We start from the raw sequence: 10,949 nt of genomic DNA on the forward strand, positions 1-10,949 counted from the left end.
TCTAGATATACTATAGCATTTTTAATACTGTCTCTAAATCAGTACAAATTATCAGTATGTCAGCGTTTTATTGACACATTTTTACCGTCTGACAGTTTGTTTTCTCTTTCCCAACTTTTTCGCACAAATGCGTAAAAAAGTATTCCATTGAACTTTATCCGCTTTCGTTGATGAAATCGTTGATCTCTGCCAGGGACTTTGAAATGCGTGATAATGTGTTGTTCTTTTCACTTCGATCGATTATACGTTATCGTATTCGAATGACCGTGCGAGTTTCCTTGCTCGCATGGTTCCTGCAGATGAAATCCGGAAGATATGCTCTTGTTGTTCGCTCATCTATCTTTAATCCTTTCTCCGCAGCGTTTAATATCTTTATCTCTGGATGAGGAGCCAGCCAGCGACAAGGAAATCGAGACGATCGTACGACAGATCGTACGCTACTCAGTGAAGACGTCCAGTCCGCATTTTCACAATCAACTTTACGCCGGCGTCGACAAGTATGGACTGGCCGGCTCCTGGTTGACGGATGTCCTTAATACTAGCCAGTAAGAGCAATTTCAAGTTCTGAACTGTGCTTGAGGATGTTCAACAATGTATTTCCCGCGACTATTGGCAGATGCAACTCTCACGAATGCATATGATGAATAATCCGAGATATTTTCTTATCACCTTGTGACAGCAGACGATACCATTAACCTACTTGCACTCTCAGACTACACATCCTATCACATGTGACCTATCATATTACCCTCACGCTAAAGTCAAGGGTTATCGTTATCCAAGCGATTTTATTTTGTTGAGAACACAAAACTTTTTTTCAACAACAATGAAAATACATGACAGTCAGCTACTAATCAATTGTAAATGCTCTCATTACATCAACTGTAAATGCTCTCATAGATACACCTACGAAGTCGCTCCGGTGTTTACGTTGATAGAACGCAAACTGATCGATCAGTCGTTGGAGCTGGTAGGCTATCCACAGACACCGCAGGGCGACGGTGTGATGAGTCCAGGTGGCAGCTTATCGAACATGTACGGCATGGTGCTAGCCAGATACGAGTTATTACCGCAAGTGAAGAAAATGGGACTCAACGGGTGTCTACCTCTGGCGTGCTTCACCAGCGAGGACGGTCATTACTCGATTATGAAAGGTGCCCATTGGTTAGGCATCGGCATTGATAATGTCTACCAGGTATGATTTTCGGTCAACACTTAAAATTGTAAGCGAGGGACATGCAATTCGATGCAGCGGATTTTCACGTTGCAATTCAACGGGGCTTGGATACAACTCTCGCACGAGTCATTAGATTCAATGTCTCTGAATCGAAATTTTGATCCTTGAACTTTTGACGTTGATTTTCTATTTAACGTCTATTTTGATCCCAGCAAACATGATGACGTCAAATGTTTTAATGACGCATTAATGACGTCTCTAATATCAATAATATATCACTCTGTTATCTAGGATACTCTGAAGCCTATATCAACCACTTTTTCTTCTCAATATTTAACCTTCTTTTCAATTTCTTCTTTCTTATTTAACCTTCTAATCTCGCCTGAAAATTTTCTTTAAAACCTTTCAGTAGCATTTTGTACGTTTTCTGCTATTTAGCCAGGATTAAACAAAGGATATGGAAATTCAGTTTCCATATGTGTTAAACATACACTAATTCTTTAGAATATACAGATGTTAGAAAGTTCAAATGGAAGGTAGGGCTGCGACACATGGCACACAGAAAACCGTAAGACATAGGGCCGGTTTCACCAACTCCGATTACGGTCAAAGCTGAAATGAGTTCCAACTAACAATTCTAATGGATAAGAATGGCAAAGTACTCATGTTCATCAGTTGAAACCCTGACACCGTCGGTCAGATTTTGATCGTAATCGGAGTTGGTGAAACCGGCCCTTAAACAGTAAGAAAATTGACCCGTATAACAAACACTAACGATGTTCTTCTGTTGTTTCAGGTCAAGACGGATGAATTCGGTCGCATGGAACCGAGCGACCTGAAGAGAGCCATAAAAAAGGCGAGGGACGATTCTCATATACCGTTCTTTGTAAACGCTACGTGCGGTACCACGGTACTCGGCGCTTTCGATCCACTGTTAGAAATTGCCGAGATCTGCCAGGAAGAGGGGCTCTGGCTGCATGTTGACGTTCGTACAAAAGATACTGAAAATAAAAATGCTAAGTGCACGAAATGATCTGACCAAGGAACTATTTCAGGCCTGTTACGGTGGTACCCTGCTGCTCTCGGATAAGTACCGGCATAAACTGCGAGGGATCGAATTGTTCGTAATCATCGTCGTATCAGTGCCGTCGAGAGACGAAAGTCGAAAAGTCGCGAGTCCACGATCGTTCGAGATCGACATAGCCAGCTGATCGATTTTGAATAATCGTTGTGTCACGTCATGATATAATTTGTTCTAGAAGATAACAATTTGCTCTAAAAAATACAATTTGCCCTAAAAGATAACGAATAGATCGCGTTCGACGAAATTTTAGGTGACTCCTGCGAGCTCGACGACAATAAGTACTTTCCTCTCTGCGCCGCAAAGAGCACTCTTAAAACTTGAAAACGGTTCCATGGACATCGGTCCTCTCTCATCGGTTCTCTCGTTTGTTCTCTGATTCGAACGCGATCGGTTCAGATCTAACTCAGTGTCTTGGAATCCGCACAAGATGCTCGGAGTGCCGCTCCAGTGCTCTTTGTTTTTGGTCAGAAGCAAGAACCGGCTGTACGAAGCGAACTGCGCCGGGGCCAAGTATCTCTTTCAGCAGGACAAATTGTATGACGTTACCTGGGACACGGGAGATAAGAGTGTGCAGTGTAGCAGAAAGGTAATCTCGCGCAAATTTTTATTTAAATATCTCGATATTTAAAGACAATTATAACACAATTGGGAAGTGTTTGTTTCTTTACTTTAACGCGAAAAAGAAAGATTTAAGACGATTTAAGACGATTTAAGAAAGATTTAAGACAATTTTTAAGAAAGATTTAAGACGATTTCGAAAATGTTTTATGATATCGTCTAAAAAATCACATTAATCTTCCTTTATATGTGCCAAGGTCGATGCCATGAAATTTTGGCTAATGTGGAAAGCTCGTGGTACGAAGGGTCTTACGCACTCGGTGGACCAGGCGATGAACTGCAAAGAATACTTTTTGGAACGTATCAAGAATATCGCTGGCTTCCGCTTGGTACTACCCGAGTATGAATGTACAAGTGTGTGCTTTTGGTGAGTAACAGCGCGTCATCGTGTCATCGCGTTATTGCGAAATTCAAATATTATTAAGACGACATATCGTTATAGGTACATACCTCCGAGCATGCGTGGGCAAGAAGAAACTCGTAATTGGTGGGATAAATTATATAAGATCACATCTAAAATAAAGGAGCTTATGCTCTTGGAAGGATCGCTTATGGTCAGTTACATGCCTTTGCCGACGAAAAACATAGGCAATTTCTTTCGTATGGTGGTAAATTGTCAACCACCGCCCACAGAATCTTCCATTGATTATGTCATCAGTCAAATTGAAAAATTCGGATCGGATTTACGGTTAAGCAGTATATAAATCTCTGTATTTATAATCTTAAAGTAGTATATAAGAATCGATACATTTCAATAAGAGTGGGCGATACCTGTTGAAAAATAATTGATTAATTTTTTATGTAAAATATTTAATAAATAATATATATTATATATATATTATTTATATAAAATATATAATATATATTATTTAATATATAAGTATTATTAATAACGTCAATAATTATCAATATTTATCTACCATATATATATTGAGAAGAAGACAGAGAATCTAATTAAAAATAAAGATCGATCGGGCCTCAATTCTTCTTTAAGAACAATAGCGGCTCGTAGCGGAGACTTTGGAACTAATTTACCCGCAAATAAAGGGTCTAACGAAATGAGTAACAACCGATTAGTTTGACCCGATAAAAATTCGCTAAAACTGCTAACCTAAAGTCAACTAACGACGCTCTGAAAAACTCTTTAAGCTTAAGCAATTTTGGTGTCGGAAAAATATGATTTGCATCTTGGATAAGTAAAGTTTGAATCTTGACTGAATGAATAATGTTTGAAATTAGTTCCAAAATTTCCTCGCTGCAGTCGCTGCAGTCTTTAATGAAAAACAGCAAAAAACAGCAAAAATTGAATAAACTTTTGTTTCTACTTATTAATAATAAATAACGAATAATTTCTAAGTTGATAGTGAATTATAGTAGTGAAAAATAAGCTTCAAGGCGACTAAAAAATATATGTAGACACACGTAGAAACTGTGTGTTAACAGTAAAGTTTAATGATAAAACTTAATATTTAATTTTGGAGATTCGTTCTTACGGGGAGATTGTGTATAAAAAATAGTGAATCATCAACTCGTTAAAAAAAGATATTGCCTTTATTGCAAACGAGTGCGTTAGGTAAATGCGTCGGGTACAATAATTAATAATTCGCGTACACGCGACCTTAATAACAAAATCTCCGTTGCACGACAGCGTCGTTACTTTTTAGATTGTTGTTTCACATTTCTTTTCGCACAAACCAATTACATAGGCTTATACGCGAATAACATAAATTGTATGAGATATATCCTAACAGATCAAACTCCTCTAATTGATCGCCTTGGAAGACATCACAACGAGTTTCAAATGAATTCACCAATGAGCAAATCAAAATACGCCGATATACACGGGCACGGCAAGTAGGCGATTGTTTTGACGGTCGCGTGCATTAAACGTGATGCGCGGGCGCGACTCAATGTGAGCCAATATAAAACGCAATCATCGCGCATTATATGTATTTAGTCTTACGCATCTATTTATATAATATACGCCTTTCCGTCGTAGAAGTACGTTTAAGAAGACGCGCTTTTATGTACAACTCCGTATCATGGCACTACGTTACTCGAATAAAAAATTCGATATTCATGTATGAATAAAAACGAAAGAAACAAACTTTCTTTCTCTTTTTCAGGCGCGTAAACTCGTTTGCGAGACGATTTATACATGTTTTCTTCCGATGAAGTCAGGAGCGTATCAATTGCTCGCGATTGTGAGACACTACATACGAACGGCCGTCAGTTTTGATAAGAGCCAAAGTGATACTATCCGACATCATAACTGCAAAGGATTTAGAAAGAACATAAATATTTTTATTACACTTTGTTATCTATCAGATAAGAATATAATAAGAATATAATGAAGAGCGACTATTTATATATCGCGTGCTATTATTCAACTTCTGTCATAATAACAGTGCAAGCGCGTGAACATTGCCCCGCAGTCGGGACCATATAATAATCTCTTAATTTCAGCGGAATAAACGTGTATAAACTGTTGTGCAAACGAGTGTATCTATATAACGTTTTATATTTGTACAACGACTATCAATCGATCGATCCCTTCGTGTCGTGATTGCAACCCGAGTCACGCGATTGTTCCCTTTGTCTCCCTCTCTCGCTATTCTACATGCAAACAACCATTAAAAACATAAGAATGAAAAATGACACTTGATGTAAACAACTCCTTTAGATGACGAATCATGAAACTTTATACAAATGTGCAAAAATCGAATTCCTGGGCGTGAGCGGGACTGATTCTCGATTCCATACGCGGCATGCCTTAACTCTCCTTCTCTTATGAATATATGTACAGAAACAAAAATAAACTCTTATAAACTTCCTCGGAACAACGGTTCTCCTCTCGGCACGCCGAGTCGTCGCGCCGCTCGGCGCGTCATACGCCGAGCGGCGAAGTGCCGCTCGACTTACGAGTACTTCCGCACGTCAAAAAACACGCGATGAACGAGAGAAAGAGACCATCGCTGCATCCGCGATCTCTGAAGAGTGTACGTCGCGTCGCAGATGCGTCGCCGGTCGCAATGTTATCGTTAATACTCACATGTGGCGAAGAACGCGCATATATCGCTTACCTAATACTAAAAACGTAGTCTTGCACGGACGCTCGTTCGATGCCGTTTTTACTTTAATTAAGTAGATACTCGCAATCTTTCTTCTTGTCGACTCATCTCATTCATACCGAAATTTTACGCTTCAATCTCGATCGTGCGTCGATTTACCGAATAGACAGCTGCCAAACGCGCGAGTTGACGTCTCGAGTCAACATCGACACACTGTACATGTAGATCACATGGCCTGGCGGACCAGAACGCGAATCACCATTCGGGCAAAAATAATATGATGCCGGTTATCCGTTCAGTAATATTTGTCCTGATCGAGATCGGCACGAATGTGTTGCTGGCCGTGACTATTGCGCTTCAATGTGGCGGACTCGTAGTCGAGACTCTTCGGGTACAACTTGGGACTACCGAGACCGTTGACGTTGGGATTACTCTTGCCGCGTAGGGTCCCGTTTCCGTTGGTGCTGCCCGAGAAGCTAGGCTGTCGCTTCGCATTCACCTGCGAGATCAATTTTCTTTTCAAATACCTGTTCAAGGACATGTGCTAACAAGTTCACGTATTTCTGAATCTTACCTCTTTCAGCGGCACGGTGACGTAAGGGTTCTGTTTGCTGATATAATGTGGACTCCCGGGAATGCGCGGCTTGCGCCGCTTCAAATACCAGAAGCACAACACCGCGGTTAGGGCCAAGCCGATGACAAAGCCAATCACACTACTGCCTACTACTGCACCCACCGTGACGCCGGAGTTCTCTACACTCGACGGCAAAGCATTCACGTCTGGAAATAATTCGTTAATAATATTGGCACAATATTATTTATAATTTGGTAAGTCCAAATTTACAATAAAGTGTAGTAAGCCTTTAACCTTTTGCTCTGAGGCTTATAATTTCTGGCAAAAGCGTTTTCTGGGCTGTATTAACAGTTGAAATCTGGCCAACTCTCTTAAAACTTTGAGATTATGACTTTAGATAGCAGTAAAAAACGTTCTCAGCCGTAAATTTTGGGTTTAGAATATAAGGCCAAAGGTTGATTATCCCTATTGTAAATTATCCCAACTAACTCACCGTTGTCCGTGCAATCCGGGAGGCAATCGCGCGTTTCACGAGTTGGTCCTTGACACATGCCGGGGCCATGTTGAAGACACGACCGCTTCCGATGTTGTTGATGGTCACCGTCACAGGGTGTCCAATGCGACCACGTGTCCCAGCCAAGCAACGATTCGCAACTGGGCATCTCGCATGCTTCTCTCACCAGTCGTGGGCCGATGCAACTATCTGGGCCGAGACATTCTCTCGTTCTCGTGCGTGCACCGAGCCCACAGGACGCCGAACACTCGGACCACTCGGTCCAGCACGACCATTGACCCTCCGCCGTGTTACTTGCGACAGAATTCATCCGACACGGATGGGAGTTACAGATTCGACTCTGCGTCGACGGGCCCTCGCAAGGTGGTGATTTACATTGCCTCCCCTATAAGCGAAATGCATTTACGTTCCAATCTTGGACTACAACGAACGCATCGAGCGAAAATCGTGACGAGCGTGTGACGTTTACCCTGTGCTGAGTGCCCCTTCCGCAAGGACGGTCGCATGTACCCCAAGCGGACCATTCTCCCCAGCCGTTCTCGTTGGCGGATTCCCCGTACATGTTCGCGTTGACATTTCCTCGCAGACAGGAGCCATCGTTCCTGCAGTAACGCTCTTCTTCTTTGGCGAGTTGCACCCGCACGCTCGACGGATCGTTCGTCTGCGCGCGGCAGCTGAATCGAAAGCGTTTCTCCACGTAACCTACGCTGCCGCTTTGCAAACTGGCATTCACCGCCAACCAAGGAGTCCATCCGGAGTAACGCTTGGTCTCGGCACAATCAATGTTGCACTCTTCGAACTGAAATACATTGATCCTTGTTCATTCTGAACGACTTTTCATATCTGACCACCGAAAAGGACCTCGAATGCATGCTGATGTATCTTAGAACAAAGAAATCTTTTTCACGACTAGAGTGCTCACCTGAACGTCGCATCCGAGACATTCAAGACCGCCCTTCTTCGGTGGCGGGTTGTCACAGGTCCTCCTTCTGACACGTATACCTACGAAATGTGAATCGGTGAGTCACTAAGCGCGCGCTCGTGTTAAAGAAGAAACAGGAGAAACGAAGAATATAAGGAAAAGAAGTATAAAACAAGAAAAATACGATATTTTTCGTGTTATTTGCATTGTTATCGGGAAATTAGTGCGACGATATCGCGATATTTGGATACTCACCGTTGCATGGTTGCGAACACACATCCCAGGCACCCCAGTTCGACCACTGGCCATTCTGAGGTGGCGGGGCGACTTTGGCGGGGGCGGGACAGGGTGGCAGATCGATGCACACGATATCGTCGTGATCGTGGCCGACGCAAACGCGGCCGCCGAACGCGGGCGCCGGATTCGTACAGGTGCGCCGCCGAGTCTTCATCGCGAAACCGCAGGTCTGAGAGCAGGCCGACCAGGCGGACCAGGCGGTCCAACCGCCGTGAACGGTGCAATTTGTTACTTTGACACGAGCACCCGTGCAATTCTCCCCGCCGTGCTGCGGCGGAGGATTGTTGCATTCTCTGGTCTGGCACTGGCACGTGTCGATGTTCTGCAGACGAGATACGAACGTCAACTTTCGCGGCTCGGTGGGAACGACCGAGAGGAGATGCAATGTACAATTCGGAGGTTCAGTCGAGAAGCGACTGTAATCAAACTCGCGCCATGAATAGCGTCATGAAGTCTCGGGGTTTCGTCCCACGTGCGGTAAAGTGGCTCACCGAGTTAACTTCGTCGTCGGTTACTCGCGATCGACGTTGTTTGCAAATGGAAATGAAGATACGCTCGACGAGAGATCGGACTGAAGAGACTGAACTACCGAGGGCGATGAAAACCGCGAGCAAACACGCTCTGTCCGCTCTAACCACTCACCTCCGCGTTTTCATTGTGTGGATGCGAATGGACGTGACCGTGCCCGGACGATTGTTCCGCCGTACCGTGTTGACAAGGCGACCAAGAGCTCCATGCGCTCCAACCTCCGTCCACGGGATCGGTAAGCACTGGACATTTGGTGACCTCTTGGTGCCAATGATTCGCCAGGTAATTCTGCTTCGGTGCCTGCGCGCATTTCATTAGATGCTCGTTCCACCCGCAATACGGCTCCTGGGCGTTCAAGCACGCTTGACGACTCCGATGACGATAACACTGGACGGCGGGTATGCTGGATGGGCGAAAGATCGATTATCAGCCAGAATGAAAGAGAGAAAGAGAGAGGGAGAAGAGGGAAGAGATGTGATGACATTTATGATATAATATACATGTATATGTAATGTAATGTAATATACACACAATTAGACAATGTCACTGGCGTCTTCCCGATACACCAGTCGCATCTGGTAAAAGCCAGACGAAGACCGAATGATCCGTTAAACATAAAGGTCGTTGTCTTACCGTAACAAACCGATCTCCATGCCGACATAGAGGCTTTGAGTGTCCTTGAGAAACTGCAAGGTCATCGGTGGTGAGGGTAAAGGACCCCAGACCTCGACGATGCAGGTTTCCTGCGTCCTCGGTAAGACGGAGATCTTCTTGATCAGTCCGGTCGCGGTGGCGACATAGAGAACGGTCACACCGCGATGCAGCTTGGTCGGTGTGACGTCGACGGCGATATGGGTGAACCGCTCAAGAGTGGCGGTGTACAACGGCTCCGGCATCGTGCTCTGAACCGCGTCATCCATCAGCTGGTACTGTTGATTGTCCATGATCTGGTGCGGCGCGGTGTTGGACGACGGGCCGCAGCGTTGTCGATTGTGATGAGCGACTTGCTTCCTTTTCCAGGCGTCGCTCACCTTCTCCTGATACTTGTACGGCCCGTTGAAACTGGCGGCGATGGCCGACATGTTGAACGCGCAGATCGCCGAGCCTGCGATGCCGTTACTGAATGCAAGAAGAGAAAAAGATTCCGTTGAAGCTGTTGAGCTTGCAGCCCCGAGCTTCGTAGCTTCCGTACACGAAACGCATTCCATTATGATCGATAGCGCGACCGAGGCTGACGAATGATTTTCGATATTAGAGATAAACACTGGCGGATTGTATAATCAACAATGTGGCATTTACCGTCTCTCGCATTCCCCTGAGATGTTGTGCAGACATAGAGACAGGCATAAACACAGACAGAGGTAATTAATGGGCCGGCGAATAGTCCGAATTTGAGAACGATACTCACATAGGAGTCGTGAAGGTCGCGTAGATGATCCCCTCTTCCGGATGATAGGCTGCGCCTTGGATCTCGTCGTAATAGAATGGGAATTCGCCGGGTAGCGAGCAATTCAATCGAGCCTTCCTGAACGTTGTCCATGCCTCCTTCATCACGATCTGTCCACCTTGGTCATGCTTACAGACCCTCGCTATCCTCGAGTATATCCTCTGCAAGCGCACACGGCGACGTATGATTACACGCTGTTCCAGCGTCGGTATTATAACGACTGATGCACGATACGATAATTCCTACCGGGACAACGCGAAAGTCGCGGAGTGGATGATGAAAATCGGTGGGAGGAAAAAATAAATGAAACGCGCAGTCTCACGCGGCGGTATGGGGTGTTCTCCCACACTGAGGGAAAAATGTGGTTAATCTCGCCAAAAATTATGGTTATTATCGGCGCCAACTATATCTTCTTGTTGCTCTGACAAAACAAGTAGTAGTAATAATATACATGTAAGGCTATTAGCATTGACACTATAATAAACACTTACTACAAAAATCAGGTTCTCCTGATTGTAATTCTGTCGCTATGATTATAGTCACAGATACCAACTTTTTTTCTCAGTGCAGGTTCTGGTATACCACATGAGTGGTAAGTCCACAGTCAAATGATTCCTGAGTTTTTATCTGGGGTTTTTCTACTCGAGAAGACTCGCAGTGATGATCGAAATGGTTGGGTAATCCTTAGAGGGGTCTGTTTGACCCCCCCCCCCCCCC

At 44.3% G+C, this 10,949-nt stretch overlaps 2 protein-coding genes across 4 annotated transcripts in view; one reads left to right on the plus strand and one right to left on the minus strand.

Annotated features, from left to right (window-relative positions):
- LOC116852060 (cysteine sulfinic acid decarboxylase) overlaps window positions 1–4,986 on the plus strand; it is a 6,468-nt gene extending 1,482 nt beyond the window's left edge. Inside the window, exons 2-8 of the mRNA XM_032832038.1 lie at window positions 361–545; window positions 901–1,195; window positions 1,974–2,162; window positions 2,233–2,297; window positions 2,658–2,847; window positions 3,077–3,246; window positions 3,322–4,986. Coding sequence (XP_032687929.1) covers window positions 361–545; window positions 901–1,195; window positions 1,974–2,162; window positions 2,233–2,297; window positions 2,658–2,847; window positions 3,077–3,246; window positions 3,322–3,583 — 1,356 coding nt within the window. The 3' untranslated portion in view covers window positions 3,584–4,986. The remainder of the gene's footprint in view (window positions 1–360; window positions 546–900; window positions 1,196–1,973; window positions 2,163–2,232; window positions 2,298–2,657; window positions 2,848–3,076; window positions 3,247–3,321) is intronic.
- The window catches only part of LOC116852058 (semaphorin-5B), a 114,452-nt gene continuing 107,911 nt past the window's right edge, over window positions 4,409–10,949 (minus strand). For all 3 annotated transcript variants that reach the window (XM_032832034.1, XM_032832035.1, XM_032832036.1), the window contains exons 7-15: window positions 10,194–10,393; window positions 9,419–9,904; window positions 8,900–9,188; window positions 8,216–8,579; window positions 7,961–8,040; window positions 7,508–7,837; window positions 7,018–7,423; window positions 6,525–6,730; window positions 4,409–6,449 (exon numbers count right to left, since the gene is read on the minus strand). In XM_032832034.1, the coding sequence (XP_032687925.1) occupies window positions 6,246–6,449; window positions 6,525–6,730; window positions 7,018–7,423; window positions 7,508–7,837; window positions 7,961–8,040; window positions 8,216–8,579; window positions 8,900–9,188; window positions 9,419–9,904; window positions 10,194–10,393 (2,565 nt within the window). In that variant the 3' untranslated portion in view covers window positions 4,409–6,245. The remainder of the gene's footprint in view (window positions 6,450–6,524; window positions 6,731–7,017; window positions 7,424–7,507; window positions 7,838–7,960; window positions 8,041–8,215; window positions 8,580–8,899; window positions 9,189–9,418; window positions 9,905–10,193; window positions 10,394–10,949) is intronic.

The sequence above is a fragment of the Odontomachus brunneus genome, unplaced genomic scaffold (genome assembly GCF_010583005.1).
Source record: "Odontomachus brunneus isolate Ranch 3 - 2012 unplaced genomic scaffold, Obru_v1 Obru_scaffold_200, whole genome shotgun sequence".
NCBI lineage: Eukaryota > Metazoa > Arthropoda > Insecta > Hymenoptera > Formicidae > Odontomachus > Odontomachus brunneus.